Below are 24790 nucleotides of genomic sequence, written 5' to 3'. Positions count from 1 at the left end.
ATCACATATCCATGTGTGGCGGCGGGCACATGCAATCCTGAGGGCAAGATGGTGCTCCTGCAGAGTATAACATTTTTAAATTAAGAAAATCAAATCTACCCTATCGTTGCCATAATATTTTCAGGAGAACAGAAAGATTTTAATCCCAGTGTCTCCTAATGAACACCTTTTTGTATGGAGCACTGGCTAAGGCGCACATTCTTTCGCCAGCAATTTCTGCTGATATAATGCATTTTGCATGTTATTTTCACCAATTCATTTCCTGCATACTTTCCCTAAAAGATGCATTTTTGTATTCACTGTTTGATTGGAGAACCACCTCACAAAATTGTATGAGTTTTGAAGGACAACTATGTTTTGGTTCTTGTCTTTTTTTGTGAAATGAGAATTGGATATATTTGGCTATAAATGCAAAGTGAATTGAATTTATCCCTTACTAGGTTAATAGATGGCTAAAAGGGCTTGCCCAAAAGTTTTCAACACTTGCAAAAAGGACTCTTTCTTCTTTGGGCTCATTGCGTGTTGAGTTCCACAGTGCCACCCACCAAAAAATTCACACTTCACACATGATTTTTTGTTTAAGGTTTTTGGCATAATTTTGGCCACAACTTTCTTCAAATACAAAAAATGTGAGTGGTTGCTTAGGCATTGGTAATGACTATCTGTCCTTGCCCTCAAGGACAGAGCTGGCCCTTCCGGACACCAATGGAAGCCAGCATGGGAAACAAGTATTGGGTGAGAAAATGAAGCTGGGCAACAGCCCCTCACTTCTCACCCTCATGTTCCTGTGGGGCTTGCACGGCCCAAGTCCGACTCCGGGGACAAGGACGAAAAGAACGGCAAGCCCCTGGATTCCTTTAACGGAATTCCCTTCGAATCATTTGGAGGGATAGGCACTTACCCCTCCAAGCACCAATTTAACCAATGCCTAACCGCCAACCTTACAAGTTGTGACGATTTGCTACGCAGTAGGCAAAAACCAAATGGCACCAGCCAATCAGCCAGATGGCAAAATTCCTACCAGGCCCCCGCTCCAAGGCGGACGACCCCATGACAGGCATAGCAAGGTCAAGCGATCAAGAAAACCACCCTAAAAAAGGGAGGGAGGGAGGGTGATCCAGTGCAAAATGGCCAAGAGAACGTCCAACGTCTGGCCCCTGTATTTAAAGACTCTGACCCCTCCTCCAAATTGGCAACATTCAAAACTCCCCAGCAACCCAGTTTTAACCACTTAAAGGCTTGGTTTCCTCCAAATTTGCCTAGTCACTGCAGGGTGGCCTGTTTTTCCCAACCGCAACACGTGCTCTCTGTTAGGGAGAACACGCTCTGTCAGGGCTATACCAAAGGGCCAGTGCTTTGACCACTGTTGCCAGAATTGCAACATAAAACTGACCCACCTTCTGCAAACATGCCTTGCTGGGTTAAAGAGTTCATGTTCCCCGTTCCAGTAATTCTTCCTCTTCTCATGACACAGAGCCATGAACTACTGGTGAAACCAAAAGTGACTTTTGCAAGGTCAGTCATTAGAAAAATTAGAAGAAGGTGAGCAACAAGCGCTGCTATGAAGAACTTGCAGGTCTATCTTCTTCCATTTCTTCTGTGGACATGCTGTACTTCCCAAAATGGTGAAAAAGGGCAACTGTAGTATTTATAATAGAAACATTTGCATTCAGCAGGTGCGGAAAGATGTAAGTTAATTCAGCACTGTTTTATGTGTAAAGCTGCGATTTTTTGGTCCATTTGTGTTGGCAGTTCTCCAAGGATTACCAGAGACACTTCACTAACAATGCAATAAGGTTTTAATATTAACTAATCAATGACAGAATATTTCACCTTCACCCTTACATGCACATAAATGTTAGAGTGTCTTTGCTCAGCTAATTGAAGAAGCAACGTTGTGTTGAAGTGACTGAAGGAGCAATTGATAGCAGCAGTGGAAGAGGAAGCTCTCTCAGGTGTGTGGGGGGGGAGGGAATTCAACTGTATCTGTGAAAATCAAGATGAAAGGGTGCCCCAGGGCTTCATAGATATATTTATAATTTTGTATCATTAATATTTCTTTTTGTATTTAGTTGTTCTTATGCTATATTGTTTTCTATTATTCTCTTTAGTTTAGTTGGGATTTTATGCTATGTTAAGTTGGAAACCTTTAATAAAATTGATATTTTTTTTAAAAAAAGATAGTGGTAGATTCTTTGAGGATTAGGATGGTGTTGGAATCAATTATGCTTAATGTAGCAATAATATCCATGCCTTTGTGATTGCACATAACCCTTTAGGTGCTTTTTTTGCTTAACTGGCTGAAAAAGCTGATATATTACTACATGGATCATTCCAGTTATGACCATCCTTTTCTGTATGGTTAACAAAATCAGGAGTCCAATAAATAGAAGTTCATTAATTTGACCCCTTGTAATTCCATTCACAAATTGACTGATAGAAATTAATGAATTACCATCCAAAAAAGGTTAGGAAAAAGAATTTACTAAATTTAAAATATATCTTTGGAAAGTGTTGGTAATGTTGGCTTGTATTTGATTTAAGAAGTTTACTATTATTATTATTATTATTATTATTATTAAGTTGGTTTTGATGGTACATATGATTGCAGTGTGCGAAGAACCACCTGACATTGATTTTGGGGAAATAAGAAGTGGTGAGAAGGCCGCTTACGTTGAAAGTGACAGAGTGCAATACAACTGCAACCCCGGATTTGTATTGGAAGGCTCTGAGTGGATAACATGCAGTGGACAAAAGTGGACACCACCACCAAAATGCTTGGGTAAGAGGCCATCTTCTCTTTGAAGACAACAACCTTCAAATTAGACTGTGGATTGTCCAACAGGACCTTTGATAGCTTCTCTCCATGCAAAGCTGTGTTTGCAGGCTGGAAACATGAACGCAGAGTGTGAGAATCTCATCTCCAGGAGACAAATATGGTCTGTCCAGCCTCTCTAACCGAGCTTCGGTATTCTCTCTAGATAATAGTCCCTCAGCAGCTGTGCCCCTCACCAGCCTGTTTTGCACCCTCCTTGAATGTTTTTGCTTTCCTGGATGAGGCTCTGCATGCCACGGTTGCTGCCAGCCCGAGATGGAAAAAGAAGAACATGCCTGTCTCCCCAACTTGGGATGGCAGCAGCCATGGCTTTCCTCTCCTTTGCTCCTTTGCTCCTTTGCTCACTGAGAACCAGTGTGGTGTAGTGTAGTATAGTGTGAGCCAGTGTGGTGTGGTGTAGTGTAGTGTAGTGTAGTGTAGTGTAGTGTAGTGTAGTGTAGTGTAGTGGTTAAGAGCGGTGGGCTCGTAATCTGGTGAACCGGGTTCGATTCCCTGCTCCTCCACATGCAGCTGCTGGGTGACCTTGGGCTAGTCACACTTCTCTGAAGTCTCTCAGCCTCACTCACTCACCTCACAGAGTGTTTGTTGTGGGGGAGGAAGGGAAAGGAGGTTGTGAGCCGCTTTGAGATTCCTTAGGGTAGTGATAAAGCGGGATATCAAATCCAAACTCTTCTTCTTCTCATCATCAAGATATGGCAACCCTCCCTGAAGACGATGACAAATGTGAGCCAATCCTTAGCGTACAAAGAGGGCAAACGGAATAGGGCACATGAAGAAATGAGCACCAGTGATTATCCCTGACTTGTGTCCCCATCGCCACCTTTTTGTCTTTCAGCACCTTGTATTGTCACAAAACAACAACTTGAGGCCAAAAACCTGCTTCTGTCTGGGAACCGAGCACGGACACAACTGATTCAACATAATCAGATCTTGCAGTTCCAGTGCAGGGAAGGGCATGTCCTCACAGTGCCTATGGACAGGAAGTGTCTTGATGGGCACATGGATTTGCCCTCGTGTATCTCTGGTAAAGACATTGTTCATCTTGAAAAATTGCTCAGCAGTTACACTTTCCATTTTGACTGGTTCCACAGGTTCCAAGGCTGCCTTCCTCATTTGTTCACAAATTTTCACCACCCCTCCCCCTCCACAGAATTGGTTGTATCCTGCTATACGCACATGGAGACAAGGCTGTAGTGTTTGTTTTCAGTCCACTGCACTGTGGTTTGATTGGACCAGGACTGTTGCATCAGAAATAGGTCTGCGTGTGCTGGGTATCCAGTTAGTATGAATGTATGGACCAGAGGCATGTCCATAGTGTTTTGTTATTATTATTTGTACCTCTTCCATATGACTGGGCTGCCCCAGACACTCTGGCGATGAGGATCAGTGTATCCAGTGCTATTTTTCTAGATAAAGAGGTGCTGGAACTCATCATGAATACCTCACTTTTTCTCTCATAAAGGCAATGGAACCCACCTGAGAGATGCTGGAACACAGTTCTGGCCGGGGAAAAAGCTCTGAGTTGTCATGCTTAACACATGTCATAACCCATGCTGTTAGATGTAGTTCATAACATTTAAAGTTGTGTTAATTGTGTTATTGTTTCTTGTGAATTACTTTGGAATCCTGGTTTGGGCCAAAAAAATTAGCCTTGATAAACCGTTCCCAACATGCATGACCTACAGAATGGATTAATTTTCCCAACCACTTTGTGCTACATTTTCTACCATGTCCCATGAAACATACTGGAAAAGAACTAGCATGTTTCAGATTCTGAGCAAATCACATAATTGCAGTTATGAGATTAATGTCTTGGTGGTTCAACCCACCAGTTTTTTAGTGCAGTCAAAGCCCCAACAGACCTTGGTAGTTATGGGCCATGTTATTTCACATGAGCCATAAGTGACTTCCCCCCTGCTATAAATATTCCAGGGTAGTGAGAGTATTTCCTGTTCTTCACTCTTAGCCCTTGGTTGCTGAACTAAGTCATCATTCTTATTGCTTTATTGTTTACCAGAAAGAGGGAAAAACTGTAGCCGCCCACCTGCTATTGAGAATGGAGACATTATTACCTTATCAAAGAAGCAGTACAAGGCTGGCTCTTCAGTTCAGTTCAAATGCCAAAAATATTATTCTCTGGAAGGAGATAACAGAACTTTTTGTGATAATGGGACTTGGACAAAAGCACCTGTTTGCTTAGGTAAGAACAAAGGTAGTGCTTATATTATTTGCATGAGTGAGTTTAGAATATCATTTAAGGAAATTCATTGCTGTCGTTTGTTTGTATTGTCTGACTTCCTGTTTCATTAATATTATAGACAGCGGTTCTCTGTGACGTTTGAATCATATGGGGCAAATTCATGGTAAAGGATGTGAGATAAAGCATGGGAGATACCTAATTCATATCTTTTTTTTGAGTGCACTGCTTTTAAGCAAGCCAGGGCCAACTGTAGTTGGGAGAAAAAATCTTTTCTGGCTGTGTAAACCAGTGACTGCAAAAAGCCTCTGTGGGAGCCTCTAAATTGAAGGATTGGAGGATGGGAAAGTTTTGCCCTATGAGGAAGAAGGAAAAGGTTATGTGAGATGATGGTTATTCCATTTTAAAGGGGGTACCCCTCCTTTCCTTGACACTCCACCAGGCCACGTGAGATGTAGGGCCTGCAAGATTTCTCAGGAAGATCATCCTTCCTCTTATTCTTTTTAAAATATTTTTATTCAAGTTTACAATTTACATTTACAACCCCATATCTAATCTTTGGACTTCCCTCCACCCTCCATGGGTCCCACTGTCAATCTTTTTTCTACTGCATCTTATATTATTCTCAGTTTTTTTCTTAAAATGCCATGTTTTACCACAGTACTTGTTACATTACAAGTTTTGTTACAATCCTGCTAAAGTTTTAGTTCTTTACAGTGTTCTCCAAGGTAATTTATAATTCTTCCCCATTCCTTATTAAAATTTTTGTCTTCTTGGTTTCTAATCTTCCCAGTCATATTCGCCATTTCAGCGTAGTCCATCATCTTTATCAACCATTCTTCTCTGGATGGGACTTTATCTTCTTTCCATCTCCTGGCCAAAAGTAGCTGCGCTGCTGTTGTCATGTGCATAAAAAGTCTTTTCTGCTTCGTTGGTATTTCTATACCTAAAATTCCTAATAGGGAAGCGTCTGGTTTTGCATCCTTCCTCTTCAACCATGGCAGCTGATGACTTTCCATGGGCTTGTCAGCCTGTAGGATGGCAGCTATATATATTGGGTGCCTTCATGAACAGAATTTATTTTCTTTCTCCTCACAGAACCCTGTGCAATCTCTTTGGCTGAAATGGAAAATCGGAAGATAGAAATTAAAAGGAGGTTGGATGGAGACATATCTGAAAACATCTATGTACCACGTGGTGGTTCTGTTGAGTTCACCTGTAAAATGGGCTACATGGTTACAACAAATCCTTCGCAATCTGTTTCTGTAATCCAGTGCAATGGAGATTCAATTGTGTATCCTGAATGCAAAGGTACCGGTAACTCAAGTTAGAGATGGAAGGATACTGAGTGGTTGTTGTTCCTGTTTAAGTTTTAAATTATTGCTAATCTTTCTTATCAATCATTTTATTGCTTTATCTTTTTTTGTAAGCTGCTTTGAGATTTGTTGGTTTTTAACAAATAATAAATGAATGCTCATACCCATGAACTGAATAATATCTAGCCAGGTAAAGAATTTGTTGCCTGATCTGTTGCTGACCAAATGTCCTTCTTCCATTCCTTCATAGAAATTGTCTGCTCCCCACCACAAGTAGAAAATGGCAACTTTCAGCCTAATCAGATTCAGTACGAATATGAAGATACAATCGAAACACAGTGTGCGTCTGGGTATCAGCTTCAGAGCCGCCGAGCCACTTCCATGTGTACAGAGACGGGGTGGTCTCCTCCTCCGATATGTATTCGTAAGTAGCTTTCTCTTTGCAGTTTCAAAACATGAGCAGATAGCATTCAATGCATCCGAAAATATTAGAGTTCCCTGCACCATAACCCTGCGTCCTTGTCTGGGGACCACCTGCATCTTCTGCCACAGTCATCTATTTCTGTTTTCATAAACAGACCAAAGAAGGAAACCCAGATAATATTCAGACACTGATACACTTGAGCCAAATGTGTAACCTCCATTAAACCAGCCAGCCAAGGAAAATAGCAAGTGGAACTTCCTGATTTATTTATGTTTGGCTCAACCTTTTTCTCATCTTCTCCAAAGCAAAGAACTGTGACTATATTCGGATTGAGAATGGACAACTATCTGATACCTACGAACGCTGGAAAGACTACTATTTTCCAAGAAGGGTGGGACAAACAGTTGACTATCGTTGCAGTTATGGTTTTCTACCAATAAATAAAGAAACATGGGGTAGAAGTTCATGCACCAAATTCGGCTGGAATCCAGAACCAAAATGCTTCAGTAAGTTAACATTTTCCTTGCATTCTCAACTTTGATCAGAAATGGAAACGGCCATGTGCAAACACAAAATATGCCTATTTCAAAAAATGTGGCAGGAAAATGTGTAACATGGTTAGACAGTGAGTAATCAGAGTGGAAAACTTTAAAATTTAATATGAAAATGTCTTCATATGGCACTAAAAATATAATAAGCTGAGTACCAGGCTGACCCATTTGGTAGTGGTGATTGTGTTCCATAAGTGTGTGCGTGTGTGGGGGGGGGAGCTGATGGAAAATATTTCTGTGTGATCACCACCCCCTGATATCAGTGCAAGATCTTGGCATTTGGGCAGGTGGCTATGGACGTAGGGGTGGGTTGAATCATATTAATGTCTCGTTCTTGTCACCTCAGAACAAGCACATTGTTAATTCCTTCTTTCAAATGCCTGCAAATTTTTAAAAGACAGCATCCTAAAAATACATATATTCTCTAAGTATAAAAAGAAGAGTTATAATGGTATTTCAATTGCCAAAATATGTGTCTATCAATGATGTAACATATCTACTTTTTTGCTTTTAGAAAAATGTGATATTCCTAGACAGCTTGCACATGGTACATTTAATGCCCGTTTTCGGCTGAAGTACATAGAAGGTGAAGAAATTTCATTTTCTTGTGAGAATGGATATGATCCTGCTAATCAACAAGCGAAAGCTGTGTGCACCAAAAATGGCTGGTCACCTGCTCCACGTTGTGACATGAAAAGTAAGTGTGGCAATATGGAACAAGAGGAACTAGATGCTGCTCTGTCCTGCTGTAAACAAAGTTATAGGAAAGCTTAAGGATGTGCATGTATGCAAATCCCATGATGATTTGCAAGGAGTGGCAGAGGACTAGAGCTCCTTGTAGCACCCACCATGTCCTTTCAACAGGACGTCACAATCATTAACACTCTGTGTAAGCGCAACATGTGAAATGGAAAGAACTAAACTTGGGAACAATTGCAGCTCTTCAGAACCTCCTCCTCCTCCTGGCCTATCCCTGTAGCTGCTACCGCCAGCCCAAAGAAGGAAGATATGGAAAAGCATCGTTGGTTGACTTTTGTCCTGGGCCCGGCTCCGGAGTAAAATGCCAGTTGCTGTCGCCCTCCCTAACAGCACTGTCCTAGTCGATGGCAGCAGCAACCAAAATGATAAGCAAGAAGGAAAGTTATGCAGAAGTGAGTTTAATTCTGAGTCAGCTCTAGGAACTGCCTTCCATGTTTCACCTCCTGGTCACCATCATCAGTTACATACACTCCAACATTCCAGGAGGGAAAAGTGGGAGACCCACACACATGCCATTCTCCCTGCCCCATATCTGCGCTCCTCCACTCCCCCAGTCACCCAAACTTAGCACTCTCTACCTACCCCATCACTATACTTCTTAGTGCACCCACCACCCCAGTCTCAGTATTCCTTCACCCACCCACCCTCCCCTGTCCTATCTTCTGCCTCCTCCTCTTCTGGTACTACAGATGTATTTCCAGAAGCCACCATCCACAAGTGCTGTGATGGAAGGAAGAAGGAGAACATTGACATGTGGGGGCAAGATAGGCTTTGCTTCTGTTTGTTTGTTTGTTTGTTTGTTTGTTTGTTTGTTTGTTTTTTGGGTCCCACACTCTGGTGTGAGCCAATTGACTTGAGCCACAGTATGGGACCCAAAAAAACCGCCTGCCTTTGGGTCCCACCCAAAAGCATGGGAGCAAAATGGGACACGTGGGATTAGGATTGGAAGCCAGAAAGGCTTCTGTCAATCCAGGATATTCTGCTTAAAAGATACAGTTGGGCAGTATGCATTCATGGTCTCATGGTTTCCATCCCAAAGATTTACAGTGATGAAGTTTGCTGCTTCTTTGAAAGTTGAGCTGAGGAACAATGCCCACCACAGCTTTCATCCTCCAAAATGCTATTAGGTGTGCTGAGGCAGCAGTTTAAATGTCAGGGTGAAAGGAGAAGCTTGCAGAGAATGGTAGAGCTTGTGGCCATTTTCTGCTCTTGGAGGAAGTAGCAGGAGGTCTAGGAGATCCCAAGATCAGAGGACATACATATTATATTTGGCTCCCACAGAATTAGATAGCTCTTGTCAAGTGTTGCAGTTAGTTTAAAACTATTTACTGGACAACTTAATCTATGTTGACTTTAGGTCACAAACTAAAGGATAAACTATGCGAGGGGAGGGGAGAATAGGTACCAGCCAACCAATCCTCTCCCCACCCAACTGGCCTCCTTTGCCCCTAGCAATTCTTATATTTAGTATCTTTGTGCTGGGATAACCCTTGAAATCTGAGGCTGATTTGTAGAAGAAGTAGTAGATTGATACCCTTCCAAGGATATTAGAAAAGAGCTTCAAATTGATGACCAGAAATGTGTATAGCGTTGTCTGGATAAATGGAAATAAAAAGGGACAACAGGTAAATTAGCTGATTTCCCAACTATGTGTTGCCTCCATCATGAGCTGAGCAAATGTCAGCTACTTGGTGCCTACCTCCATTGCCTCAGAGGTTTTCAGTGGACTCTGCTGCCTGGTAAGCATAGGCCAAAAGACCTTAGCTGATAGGAAAAATGGAAAGGTAAGGAGGGTAATTGTTTTGATGGGCATAGGATGGATTTAAAGCAGACTGGGAAAAGGAAGTTGGATGATTAGGCCTGGTTCAAATATGCCTACCCAAAAAGAAGTAGAATGAGGTCCTTCTCAATGACACCAGAGTGCAAATACCGTATTTTTCGCTCTATAGGACGCACTTCTTCCCCTACAAAAATTAGGGGGAAATGTGTGTGCGTCCTATGGAGCGAGTGCAGGCTCCTTGGCTTCAGCGATAGCAACGTGAAGCCTCCTAAGCGCAGAGGGAGTGCTCCCTCCGCGCTCCGGAGGCTTCGTGTTGCTTTCGCTGAAGCCTGGAGAGCGAGAGGGATCGGTGCAGACCGACCCCTCTCTCTCTCCAGGCTTCAGGGATAGCTGCCTGAAGCCTTTGGAGCGCAGCGGGACCTTGCGATGCTCTCCAAAGGCTTCGGGTTCCTTTTGCTGAAGCTGGAAGAGCAAAACTCTCCTGGCTTCAGCAGAGAGGGAGAGCTGTGCAGTGCCCCTTCAGCAAAGTGGGAGGAGAAATGAAAGGGGCTCCGTTTCTCCTGCCGCTTCGCTGAACGGGCGCTGAGCAGAGAGGGGGAGATTTTTCCCCCCTGTTCTCCCCCTCCTATGGTCCGGTGCGTCCTATAGAACGAAAAACACAGTAACTTACAAGGCAATCCTAAGCAGTTGTGGGGAGTTAAGCTGTGCATAATTTTGCCAGCATGTCTGGCAAGGGTAGGAAGCTGGTGCTGTGATTGCATGTTTATTTTCCTCTTGCTGACAGTTTTATAATTCTGTCCCTTACCTCTGAAAGAAATGGGAACCTCAAATTTGAGACTGGTATATTTAAGGCAGCAGATCCAGGGAACTATCAAGGGATTGAGGAGGCAGCTGGATCCAGTGGATTCAAGACTATTCTGTTGCCGATTAAGATGTATCTACACAAATCATAGTTAATACAAAACATAGTTAAAATGCAATACATGCTTAACACAAAAATCTATGCATGTTACCTTATATTTTCATTGTTTGTTTCATATTTAACAGAAACAGAACAAATGGAATGAAGCGGATGGCCGACATTTTTATCCAGCGTTATGATCTTCAAAAGTCATCCATCACTTATCCTTAATGCTTAATGTTATCAAATCATACTGGCTCCCCCCAAATATATATATATATTTCCCAGAAAAGATCATAGATCTAAAATTGGGAACTTACCGTACTTCATTGAAGCAACACCTGCAATTTTATCACTGGTAGGGATATCAAATGGTCTGATCCACTTTGATAAAATACAGTTTCTAATATGAGAAGTTTAAAATATAACAAAGGGCAAATATACCCAAAGAAGCATTAGTGCAAAATATTTGCAGACACATTTCTTGCTGTAGACGTTTGAACTCCTAGTGAGGAGTGCAGCCTAAATAATGGACTGGTGCATAACTGCAACAAAACTCTTTTTTAAACTACAGCGATTTTCTGTTCCTTAAAAAATAAAATAAAACATGCACCAGAAAAATGTTTTTTTAATCATTATATAATTAAAAATAACTGGCAAAAAAGTTTAATGTTTTGATTATATTAATAAAGATGTTGATACGATTTATATTGATATTTTGGATTTGTTCATACAATGTTCTGACTATGGACATATTAACACCATCAAAATTCTTACCATCAATACCTGTGGTTTCCTTTTTGTGGTTTTCAACAAAACCATGTGTCATAATGTCTATCATCACTGATCAAATGTGGACAACTATCTCTCCTCTGCTCTGTCTTATTATTTCTTACTGGTGTCTTTGGGGTGCCCTACTGCTGGACTATACACAAATAAAAAGTGTTGTGCTTTGTTTTTATAGGTCACTGTAGAAACTCCTCATTAAATCATTCCGGCGTTGACTTCTATACATACGGCACTACCAAATGTTGCAGTGCTTATTCCTGAAACTCATTACATCAGCAGAAGCATTTCTGCTTTCAGTGTGGATCTCCCCCCCCCTCCCCCTGCATTCAGTGTTTTGGGGAGATTGTCCAATCCCCACAGCTGATTTGGGATGTGCACTGGGAAGGGGGAGGGGAACTCAATTGCTCTAGCAGGATTAGTAGTGCTGGCTCCCGCTAGGTGAACCATTTAGTTGAATCCAGCCCATAGACTGCAAAAAGCAAAAATAATGCAGAGTGAGTAACCAGAATACAGTGGAACCTCAGTTCCTGAATGCCTCCAATGTCCTACATTTAGGTTCTCGAATGCCAAAAACCCGGAAGTAAATGCTTTCTAACGTTTAGTAAATGTTTTCTAACTTTTTTGGAACTCAAACGTGTGATGCGGCTTCTGCTGAGTGCAAGAAGTTCTTGCAACCAATGGGAAGCCGTGCCTCGGTTTTTGAACGTTTCAGAAGCTGAACGGGCTTCCGGAATGGATTTCGTTTGAGAACGGAGGTTTCACTGGACAAGCAATAACAGCTGAAATAAAGTCAAGCCCTTTGACTTAAGCCAGTTTGGAGAGCTTAGCTCTCATTCTAGTGTTGGCTAGTGAAAGACCAGGCACCTCTTTTGGATATTTCTGCACCAACCAAAATGAGAGAGGCATGCCTGGAGATTATTCTCTCTGGCTTGAAAGCATTCTAGGGGAAGCATGACTGTTGTGAACTTGAACCTTCTGTCAGTACATCTCTGGTAAAAGAAAACAGTGTGATATCATCACAGAGTTTCCGTGTGGCACATTATTGATGACCAGAAGAGGAAAACTGTGTAACAAGAGTGGGGAACCTTTTTTTAAATTCATGGATCAGCCTCATGGGCCACATTTGATAGGTGCTGAGAAGAAGAGTGTGTAGCCAAAGTGAGGAGCCTTTGACTCTGCCCCCATACTCATCAGTTCTCAACCAGGGGTTAAATCCCTGCTAAACCCAGTGTCAGGATGCTGTCAGCAGCTCCTGGCCAGTTGCCCAGGAAAGTATAAAGACAAGGAAAAGTTTCTTACCATCCTTTTTTATTTCAATATTACAGAGAGAGGCTATACAACCCTGCCTCTTGGGTAATGGCATTGTCCTGAGTGAATCTCCACCCTGGTCTCTCCCACTTCCTCATTCATCACTTCTATGGGTGCTGCTAAGCGCCCTTTGTCTTTGAGCTCTTTGGTCTCCTAGCTCTAAGGCTCACCAGGTTCTGGGAGACAAAGTGTCTGGAATGCTTTCTAATGATGTGTCAGCCAGGTAGCCAGGTGTTGCTCTGGTTCTCCCATGATTTCCCAACTTTCCGCCTCATCTGCCTCTGAGCTGCGACCTGCCTCAACCTGCTGTTGTAAATCTATACTATCTTCCTTGTCCTCCTCCCTGGAAGGATCAGGAAGGGGAGGCAGTCTCCACCACTCCTCCTCTGTTCAGTCCCTGACACCCAGGCACCTGCAGCCAATACAGAACTGAACCCACCCACCCTCCTCCTGCCACCAAAAAGTGATGCCAGCTGATGGACAGGTGGGTGTGGTTTAGAGTAAATACAGTGGTACCTCAGGTTAAGTACTTAATTCGTTCTGGAGGTCCGTTCTTAACCTGAAACTGTTCTTAACCTGAAGCACCACTTTAGCTAATGGGGACTCCTGCTGCTGCTGCGCCGCTGGAGCACGATTTCTGTTCTCATCCTGAAGCAAAGCTCTTAACCCGAGGTACTATTTCTGGGTTAGTGGAGTCTGTAACCTGAAGCGTATGTAACCTGAGGTACCACTGTAGCCATATTAAACCCTCTGGCAGTATAATATTGGGCCATGTGCCAGAAAGCCCCCACATACGCTGAGCAAAATGAAATCACATGATGTGTCTTTTTTTTGAATTTGACAGCTCAATCCTCTTCTGATAGTAGCAGGGACTGCATCAGCCTTTATATGCAGGGATTTGGCAAGCACCGTCCACCCACACATGGAAGATTTTGGGGCCAGACAATGGAAGGGGCAAGGCAGGGGGCACCCACCCACCCTGCAAATTCTAAGTAGGCACTCTTAAACCACTGCCCAAGAGTGCAATGGTGCCAGAAAGGTATACTTTCTTCAGTGCCATCATGCAAGTGCAATGATGTGTGCTTATCTGGGCTTGGTCATACTTGCTATAAGACTTCTGCCATTTGCACTCCAGCCATCCTCCAGCCTGTTTCATTGCCCACAGCTCTCTGGAAAAGCAAGGAGCCCAACAGGGTCTCCTGTGCTAGGGAGTGTGTTTTGCAGCAATTGTATTGATGTCCCTATTTGTGCCAGCATTCTAGTCATGCCCCTAGAAAATCCCCCAAAGCATGCAAGACTGCATCACATTCCATAAGTCTCCATGGACAGATCATGGAGGTCTCCCACCCCATGGGATAAAAGGCATAGTCAATCCCAATTCTGCAGGAGATACCGGCCTAAAGGCCTGACCTACAACGTGTTTGGAGTCCATGATGTATTGAAACAGCCCCATGGTTATTGTGGTGGCCTTGAAGTCCTCCGCTGCTCTTGACTAGGTAGCATCAGTGTGGGTGTTGAAGTTCACCAGAACAAGTGCTTTTTTATGGTAAATGTGGTTATTATTCAGCATCAACTTCGACAAATTTCGTTTCACATGGTATCCACAACTCAACACTGGTGAGGTGCACTTAAATCCATTGGACCAATGAAGTTAAGCAGACTTCATTCATTTGGATTGTGCCTCACAATTAAAAAAAAAAAATCTGCTTTCTAAAAACCTTTTCAACTAGCCACAAAAGCCGTACTTTGTAAAAGCAGCATGCATGCCATGCTGCTATTAAACATATGGTCATAAAAGGTAAAGGTAAAGAGACCCCTGACCATTAGGTACAGTTGTGACCAACTCTGGGGTTGCAGCGCTCATCTCCTTTATTGGCCGAGGGAGCCGGCATACGGCTTCCAGATCATGTGGCCAGCATGACTAAGCCGCTTCTGGCGTACCAGAGCAGCGCACAGACACCGTTTACCTTCCCACCGGAGCAGTACCTATTTATGTACTTGCACTTTGATGTGCTTTCGAACTGCTAGGTTGGCAGGAGCATGGACCGAGCAACGGGAGGGAGCTCACCCCGTTGCGGGGATTCGAACCGCCGACCTTCTGATTGGCAAGTCTTAGGCTCTGTGGTTTAACCCACAGCTCCACCCACGTCCCAAAACATATGGTCATAGTTAACATCAATTCCCTATACCGCCCCCCCCAAGCATTTTCATTTTCTGATTTCTTCACAGCAAGCTGCTCTTAGAGGTGCAAGAACAAAGCTGGCAGAATCATTCTGGTCAACAACTAATGAGTGGACTTTACCCTTTTGGTTTACTGTCAGAATTGCAACACTCACAGACCTTTTGCAAATAATCTTAATTGTCTTAAAAATTCAACTGTGTCAGGCATTTCTGTAATTCTTCCTCTTGACAGGTTGCGCTGTGAGACACAAACAAGCAGACAAACAAAGCAGCATGAAATAAACTATGATAACAGAGCAAAATAAAATAACTGTTGAAACCAAAGACAGAGAAATATTTTGTTGCTGCCAGGATTGCATCAGAGAACTCATGGGTCGTGTGTAAATAAACTGAGTTGGGTTAAAAAGTACCTTGCACATTCCCCTAATTCTTGATCTTCTCAAATTGGTTTATCAAACACAAAAAGCATGTTAAAAACATGGCAAAGGGCTAAAGAAAATAATTGGAGGTTCCAAAGAGAGGAAAAAGATATTTGCAGATCATTGGAATATGTTGACAGATGAAAGTGAAGTTTTTGTGGTACTGAGCATCGCAAGCTTCCTGAAATAATATGAAGAGCTGGCTAGTCTTTCTTATTCCATTTCTTCTTCTGACATCTTGTCCTTCCCTAAATGGTAAGTTGTGTAGGCGGCTGATAATTTCTTTTATCAGGGAAGTTGGATGTTGCCAGATTCCTTATGGGTTGGATCTAACTCGATTGTACTTGGGGCCCAATGAAATCAGTGTGAGAAAAATAGAGGTTATTAACTTAAGTCCCTAACAACTTAAATCCTTTACTAACCTAAGTCATTATCAACTAAAATACTACTAACCTATAACCTATAACACAATCCTATACATATCCACTCAGAAAGCCCCAGCAGGACTTAGTCCTGGGAAAATGTGCACAGGATTGTGGCATTAGTGTGGGACCAACACTTAAAAAAACAAGTTAGTTTCACCAGAATGGTAGAACTAAAACTTCAGGTAGGAATAGAGATGGGAAGGAAGGCCTGGAAAAAAAACTGGAAAAAATGGGGGGAGGGACAGGTTTCCCCCCGGTTTTTTCTGAAGCCGTTTTCCCCCGGAAAAATTGAATTTTATTTTTTTTTATATAGTTTGAATATTCCACACACTATTTTTTTTTCTTCAAATTTTTCCTGGGGGAAAAAAGGCTTTGGAAAAAACCCGAAAAAACCTGTTCCCTCCCCCCCAATTTTTCCAATTTTTCCCAGGCCTTCCAGCACCCACACTTTGGAGCTCCTTGCTGATTGACACCAGGCAGCTGCTCTCACTACTCTTCCTGGCAACTGCTCAAAACATTTTCGTTAGGGCCAGCCCATCTGAACATGTAGAAGCTGCATGCAATTTACTTCCTTTTAACCACTGCTGACTTTAATCATCGATTGCAGCGGTTCTCTCTTTTTTTTTTTTTAAAGATTTTTATTAAAGTTTCAAAGATTTTATAAAAACAAGACAAAACAATAATACAAACAGACAAAAAAACAAAAACAAGTATAGTTTCAATCCCCTATTTTCTTGTAACTTATTTCCCCGACTTCCTCATACCTCCCCTTTCTGTATTCCAATTTCCAATTATTAATTCAGCAAATCCTCTCCCTTATTTTCCATTTAAACTTTTAACCTTTCTTTTCCTTTTACTTAATCATTACAGCTAGAAACCACATAATTTCTAAACCAACGTCATTCTAGCATTCAATAATTTTGCAATGTTTCCTAAGATAGTCCTTAAATTTCTTCCAATCTTCTTCCGCTGTCTCTGATTGCAGCGGTTCTCAACCTGGGGGGGTCCCCAGATGTTGTTGGACTACAACTCCCATCATCCCTGAGCTCTGGCCTTGCTACCTAGGTGTGATGGGAGTTGTAGTTCAACAACATCTGGGGACCCACCGGCTGAGAAAGGCTGATCTATTGAATACTCTTAAATGCCTGCTTTTAACTGTGTTTTATCAATCATTTTAATATTCTGTTGTATATTTTTGTAAACTGCTTAGAAAGCTCTCTTACCACCATGTGGTTTATAATATATAATAACAAATTCAATTAAACACACACACACACACTCCTTTTCCTTTCAAACAGAGTTTGAGCCTTAGTGCAACATACTATTCAGTAACTGGATGTTGGTTACTTCTGGGCCTGACACACACACAAAATTGCATTATGCTTTGCCCTGACTATCCTCAAGCAGATATGGAAAGGCCTGGAGGGCGGGGACAGAAAAATTGGGGGGAAACAGGTTTTCCTCTGTTTTTTTCCAAAGCTGTTTTTTAGAAATCCATGAGAAAAATTACAAAGAGGAAGAGCAAGAAGAAATAGAAAACGATAGCAGTAGTTCAGAAAATGAGATAGAATAAACCACATGTATATGTTGTGTCTTCTCTCTCCTTTTAAAGCACTACTCAAAGGGTAGACCTTCTATGGAGCTTAAATATTGAAGTGGAACTTACTGTAATTTTCTTTGCTGTTGGTGCTAAGGGGCAAATCTGATTATTTTTTATGTTGATGGTTTCTTGCTTTTTTTGTTGCTTTTGAGGGAAAGGGGGTGGTTACATGTTTTATTGCAAGCATAATACAGTGGTACCTTGGGTTACATACGCTTCAGGTTACAGACTCCGCTAACCCAGAAATAGTGCTTCAGGTTAAGAACTTTGCTTCAGGATGAGAACAGAAATCGTGCTCCGGCGGCGCGGCAGCAGCAGGAGGCCCCATTAGCTAAAGTGCTGCTTCAGGTTAAGAACAGTTTCAGGTTAAGAACGGACCTCCGGAACGAATTAAGTACTTAACCTGAGGTACCACTGTACTTTTATCTACACCAAGGGTCAGCAAAGTTCACTGCTGTGGAGCCCCCTCTGTGGGCCAGATTGCAGGCATATGTGAGCGCGCCTGCCCACGATTTCCGACATCTGCATCTGCGCAGATGTGATTTTCGGCATCTGCACATGAGCAGGTGTGATTTTCAGTGCCATGGAAGCAAGTCCCTGTGCTACACTGCGCTGCTTTAGCGCAGTGTGTGGGTACTCACCAAGCATGCGGCTCGGTTCGGGGGTGGTTCGGGGGCCGGTTAAATGACCCCTGTGGGCCGTTTGTGGCCCATGGGCCTTAGATTGCCTACCCCTGATCTACACTGTGTTTCACGCAATTTGTAAAACTACTCCACACTGAACTTTTTTTCAATTTTTCCAAAATTTCCATTTTTTTCCAGAAAAAAAGGGGGGAACGTTTTTTTCCGCATGGCTTCAAAATTTCCAGAAATTTTACATCTCTAGGTAGGAATCTGATTGAAACTGCACCCCCCCCTCCATTATGGCAGGGTTTCCCAAAATTGGGTCTTGAGCTGTTTTTGAACTACAATTCCCATCACTCCTGATTGGCACCACTAGCTAAGGATGTTGGGAGTTGTAGTCCAAAAACAGCTAGAGACCTGTTTTCTGCTTAAGTATCTGAGTTGTGGTGCAATGAATGGAGATTATGAAGTTATGAAGCCAACATTTTTATTGCATAATTCCAACTCAGTTCTTTTTCACTTCCTTCAAATTCTTTAAAATTTACAGGTCAAAGGGTGCCACCCATTGCTGATTTTACTGATGCTATTTTAATTGAAGACTGCCGACCACCACCAATAAGAGACCATGAAGAACTTGCAGACATATCAGACAAAAAGTCCTATTCACACGGGGATGAAGTAATTTACAATTGCCAGCCTGGGTATATAAAATTTGGGCGCATAAAATTGCGGTGTAACAATGGGAAATGGGTACAATCCACACCACATGTGCAATGCAGAAGTAAGTATAAACATAACTTTATAAAATTCACAAGCTATTGAAATATTTGAACAGTTTATTTTTTTTTCTCCTTGTGATAAGACTTGGGATGGCCCATTTTATTAAAAAAACAGCAACAACAAGGCAATACAAGGTTGCATTTCACTTTGTAGCCACTAACCCTTTCTCTGTTTGCTTTGGGTTTCATATGATTGGAGGTCTAAGACCACCAGAGTTGGTAAGGACAAGAATGTGCCCCAGTCTTGTGGATAAGGAGAGGGCTGGAGAGCTCTGCAAAACTTGCAAAGGATCAGCTGGAGGCACACTTGTCCAGGATCCCGTGACTGAACCATTAAGTGGCTCTCCCCATTTCCCCCCTTGTTTCCGGAGTTGCTTTGACTTAAAAAGAGAGCTGGGGACATAAATTACCAGGTAAGAGACACTTCCCTGGTCCTGAATAGGGTAACTGTGCCCCTGAAGGACCAGGTGCACAGTCATTTTGGACTCACAGCTGTCCAGGGAGGCGCAGGTTAATTCTGTGTCCAGGGCAGCTGTCTACCAGCTCCATCTGGTACGCAGGCTGAGACCCTATCTGCCCGCGGAATGTCTTGCCAGAGTGGTGCATGCTCTGGTTATCTCCCGCTTGGACTACTGCAATGTGCTCCATGTGGGGCTACCTTTGAAGGTGACCCGGAAACTGCAATTAATCCAGAATGCGGCAGCTAGACTGGTGACTGGGAGTGGCCGCCGGGACCACATAACACCGGTCTTGAGAGATCTGCATTGACTCCCAGTACGTTTCCGAGCACAATTCAAAATGTTGGTGCTGACCTTTAAAGCCCTAAACGGCCTCGGTCCTGTATACCTGAAGGAGCGTCTCCACCCCCATCATTCAGCCTGGACACTGAGATCCAGCGCCGAGGGCCTTCTGGCGGTTCCCTCATTGCGAGAAGTGATGTTACAGGGAACCAGACAGAGGGCCTTCTCGGTAGTGGCACCCACCCTGTGGAACACCCTCCCTTCAGATGTGAAGGAAATAAGCAGCTATCCTATTTTTAAAAGACATCTGAAGGCAGCCCTGTTTAGGGAAGTTTTTAATATTTAACGCTGTATTGTTTTTACCACTTGATTGGGAGCTACCCAGAGTGGCTGGGGAAACTCAGCCAGATGGGCAGGGTATAAATAATAAATTATTATTATTATTATTAATTATTATTATTATTATTATTATTATTATTATTATTCAGGGATGTTATGCAGCGGTTGGGCTGGAAAGGGGCTGGGAGATGCTCTAAGCATCTCACCATCACTACAGCTATCACTACAGCCAACATCATCTCCCTCATTAAGCTTTATAAAAGAAGGCATTTGATATGACAGCATCATGTTAAGACTTTCCCCACAAATCTGTCTATAAGAGGCACCCAGTGAATCAGAGCAGGGATGGGGAAAGTCTGAGCATGATAATGTCACATGTCTTCCTTTACTTCACGTTACTGGAAAGAAAGGAAGAGGAGATTCGAGGTTGCTCTTCTTAGCAACCTTCATACATTTCTCACAACATAGCATCGTTTTCAAGCACATTGTTATAGCCATATGTGTTATCTTGCTTTACACTTAATTTCCTTAATTTCCAGAAAGGCCTTGTGGACATCCTGGACACATCAAATTTGGCTCTTTAGAACTTGTTAATGGAGACGAATTTGTCTTTGGTGCTCGTGTCGTGTATCGGTGCAATGAAGGGTAAATATCCCCTCTGTTGGTGCAATGAAGGGTAAATATCCCCCACCCCTCTTATCTTCAGATATTTAGTCATGGTAGTATCTTTAGGACAGCATGCATATATATATATATGCATACAGAACCAGAGGCACACAGAACGCCATCTCCAATCAACCACACCAGACCCAAACCCAGACCCTCTCCACAGATAAATTACAGACACCATCCAGTAGCCAAACCATAGTGGCACCTCCGGATGCTGCACCCCCCTGTAATCCCTACACAGATCTGGCTGGCACAGGGCACAAAACCACAGCTCGCCCCTATACACGAAGCCAAGCCAGAGCACAACTAAGTGCAGTACAGCCATCTTCTCAGAAAAACTCTTCACAAGCTCAAGAGGTCAAGACACGAAAGCTTTAGCAACTAATCCACACCTAATGACCCTCCTAAGTGGTACTCAGAATATCACTCAAGAAATCACTCAAGATATCCCTCAAGTAATTAATGAACAAAAGAAGAAAAGGCACACTAACCTGGGAACTTCCTCTCTGCCCAGAACGTTGGAGGCTATACACCACACCCCCTCAACAGTATTTATAGGAACTCAAACACTGAGATCCTGCTCTGTTCCAGTAACAAGAAGCCGAAAGCACCAGCCTGAAGATGACGAGTGAGACCTCGTCGAAACGTCGCCTAGACACCCCAACTCTTACACGGGAAGACACCCGAAGACACCAAAACCTGCATATATAAAACCTGAGTCCTCACATAAGACCTTCCAGCTGACAAGAACCTACGAGAAACTAGAAATCCGAAGAGCCACCATCTTATGTGATCTCTTGTTCCTACGCAACTGCCGAGACAACAACTTAATTCCCACATGCTTCCAACTTAAATTCCACTCTAAAACCCCAGCTACCGAAAGGATCCTGAAACGAACTGAACTATCCCTAATCAGAAACGAACTACATAGGAAAAGATACCTACTAAACCAAACCAACAAAGATCTGCTCACTCTTCACCTCAAACTCTGTAACAAAATCCACCCTGCACTCTGGGACAAATGCAAACAACTAGCCGTTTGGAGAGCTGAAACTGAGTCCTCACATAAGACAGACACACACACCAACAAACTCCACAAACTAGAGAAACGCCAGAAGCCCAGCCACCCTCCACAACAACCCATGAAACAAACAGTACATAACATATCAGACAGGATCCTCACCTCAACTGAAACCAAAGTACTCTCCAAAGGTTTCAACTTTGCAGTCGCCCCGAGACGCATCCCCACGGAAAACATCATATGCGGAGTCGAAGCTAGCCTAACCAAAATCAACCCAGATGAAGCCAATAAAATCAGACTTGAAGTCACCAACATCCTCTGCTCCAGCAAACCACCCAGAAGCAATTTACACAAAGAAGAACAGAAAGCACTCACCAACCTGAGGAAAGACAACAACATAATCATTCTCCCAGCAGACAAAGGTAATGCCACTGTTGTGATGAACACATCGGACTACCAAGCAAAACTATCAAATCTACTCCAAGACCCTACCTACCAACCTATAAAAACAGATCCCACCACCTATCTGGAAAAAACCACCAAATCCAAAATAAAAGCCTCTCCTATCAGTGAAGAAATCCAGCTAAGAATCATCCCCAGAGAAAAATCATCCAGATGCCCCAAACTCTACGGTCTCCCCAAGATACACAAAGAAGGAACACCACTCAGACCAATAGTCAGCTCCATAGGCTCACCTCTACAAAATCTCGCTAAATTTCTCGCTAAGCAACTTCAGCCCTATGCAGAATCTATCGCTTCACACGTTACAAACTCCTTCCAGTTCATAGAAACAATAAAGAAGCAAAACCTACATCCCGATGACCTACTTGTGAGCTTCGATGTTGTATCTCTCTTCACACAAGTGCCCATTAATGAAGCCTTGACAGCCATTCAAAACAAATACAATCCCCCCGAATACATCCTGGACCTGACCAACCACTGCCTAACCAACACGTACTTCATCCACAATGGACAAAGATACAAACAGATAGAAGGAGCACCTATGGGATCACCCCTCTCACCGGTCATCGCAAATCTGTACATGGAACACTTTGAAACCAATGCTTTAGACAAGTCAGAACACAAACCCAAACTTTGGCTCAGATATGTTGACGACACCTTTGTAATTTGGCCACACGGGAAAGAAAAACTAGATAGCTTCCTCACACATCTCAACAGCCTACACCCCAAAATACAATTCACTATGGAAATAGAAGCCAACAACCAACTTCCCTTCCTTGACGTCCTAATCTACAAAAAACCTGATGGCTCCCTAGGACACACTATCTACCGGAAAAAAACACACACCAACCGCTACTTACATGCACAATCACACCACCACCCTGCACAAATAAACTCCGTAGCCAAGACTCTCATCTCCAGAACCAAACGCCTGACTGACAAAGACCACTTGACAACTGAGTTACAGAATCTCTCAAATGTGTTAATCGCCAACGGATACCAGCAAAACAAGGTCACGAAACTAATCCAAAAAGAAACACCCCCCAAAAACCAAGACACAGAAGAAAACAATGGCATGGCCCTCCTTCCTTATATCAAGGGCACTACAGATAAAATTAGCAAAATCCTCCATAAACACAATATCAAAACAGCCTTTTGCACCAACCAAAAAATAGCCAATATCCTCAGAAACCCCAAAGATAAAATCCAGTTAGAAAACCAAGGGGTCTATGAAATACCCTGCAAAGTCTGCCCAGCCACGTACATTGGACAAACAAACAGACGAATAAATGCACGTATCGCAGAACACAAGAATGCCGTCAAAAAAGAAGAAAAAACTTCCTCTCTTTACCAACACATGAAAGAAACAGGACACGAAATTAATTTTGCAGATTCCAAATTGCTCTTTAACATGGAACATCACCACAAGAGAATAATCATGGAAGCCATCGAGATAGAGAAACACCCTCACAACATGAACAAGCGTGACGACACGTCCCGCCTGCCAGACATCTGGAAATTAGCCCTCCCCACAAAAACCGACACCAGAACCAGAGGCACACAGAACGCCATCTCCAATCAACCACACCAGACCCAAACCCAGACCCTCTCCACAGATAAATTACAGACACCATCCAATAGCCAAACCATAGTGGCACCTCCGGATGCTGCACCCCCCTGCAATCCCTACACAGATCTGGCTGGCACAGGGCACAAAACCACAGCTCGCCCCTATACACGAAGCCAAGCCAGAGCACAACTAAGTGCAGTACAGCCATCTTCTCAGAAAAACTCTTCACAAGCTCAAGAGGTCAAGACACGAAAGCTTTAGCAACTAATCCACACCTAATGACCCTCCTAAGTGGTACTCAGAATATCACTCAAGAAATCTCTCAAGATATCCCTCAAGTAATTAATGAACAAAAGAAGAAAAGGCACACTAACCTGGGAACTTCCTCTCTGCCCAGAACGTTGGAGGCTATACACCACACCCCCTCAACAGTATTTATAGGAACTCAAACACTGAGATCCTGCTCTGTTCCAGTAACAAGAAGCCGAAAGCACCAGCCTGAAGATGACGAGTGAGACCTCGTCGAAACGTCGCCTAGACACCCCAACTCTTACACGGGAAGACACCCGAAGACACCAAAACCTGCATATATATATATATATATATATATATATATATGCATATATAAAGGGATGTGGGTGGCATTGTGGTGGAAACCACTGAGCCTCTTGGGCTTGCTGATCAGAAAGTCAGCAGTTCAAATCCCCATGATGGGGTGAGCTCCTGTTGCTCTGTTCCAGCTCCTGCCAACCTAGCAGTTTGAAAGCAAAACAGTGCAAGTAGATAAATAGGTACCGCTGTGGCAGGAAGGTAAACAGTGTTTCCTGGTTTCCATCACAGTGTCCCGTTGTGCCCAAAGCAGTTTAGTTATTGTGGGCACATGACCCAGATAATTGTCTGTGGACAAACACCAGCTCTCTCAGCCTGAAAGCGAGATGAGTGCTGCAACCCCATAGTCACCTTTGACTGGACCTAACCGTCCAGGGGTCCTTTACTTTTATTTTTTGACTATATGTGCATATATACAATGTATATAATGTATATAATGCAAGTACCCAAGTGCACACAGTGGTACCTCGGGTTACATACGTTTCAGGTTAC

The 24790-nt window shown here is 43.0% G+C and overlaps 2 protein-coding genes across 2 annotated transcripts in view; both read left to right on the top strand.

Annotated features, from left to right (window-relative positions):
* Nucleotides 1-1454: 1454 nt before the first annotated feature.
* Nucleotides 1455-11472, top strand: LOC308587076 (complement factor H-related protein 2-like). Its single transcript, XM_081194475.1, has 9 exons — nucleotides 1455-1625; nucleotides 2612-2782; nucleotides 3672-3860; nucleotides 4854-5036; nucleotides 6132-6344; nucleotides 6600-6773; nucleotides 7079-7279; nucleotides 7839-8021; nucleotides 10911-11472. Exons 1-9 carry the CDS (start codon nucleotides 1562-1564, stop codon nucleotides 10928-10930), a joined length of 1398 nt encoding a protein of 465 aa, XP_081050601.1. The 5' UTR covers nucleotides 1455-1561; the 3' UTR covers nucleotides 10931-11472.
* Nucleotides 11473-15472: 4000 nt separating this feature from the next.
* LOC308587045 (complement factor H-related protein 5-like) overlaps nucleotides 15473-24790 on the top strand; it is a 31596-nt gene continuing 22278 nt past the window's right edge. Inside the window, exons 1-3 of the mRNA XM_081194405.1 lie at nucleotides 15473-15716; nucleotides 18657-18890; nucleotides 20507-20612. Coding sequence (XP_081050531.1) covers nucleotides 15653-15716; nucleotides 18657-18890; nucleotides 20507-20612 — 404 coding nt within the window. The 5' untranslated portion in view covers nucleotides 15473-15652. The remainder of the gene's footprint in view (nucleotides 15717-18656; nucleotides 18891-20506; nucleotides 20613-24790) is intronic.

Source organism: Podarcis bocagei (assembly GCF_964188305.1).
Source record: "Podarcis bocagei genome assembly, chromosome: 5".
Classification (NCBI taxonomy): domain Eukaryota; kingdom Metazoa; phylum Chordata; class Lepidosauria; order Squamata; family Lacertidae; genus Podarcis; species Podarcis bocagei.
This window is presented reverse-complemented; position numbering and strand designations above follow the sequence as displayed.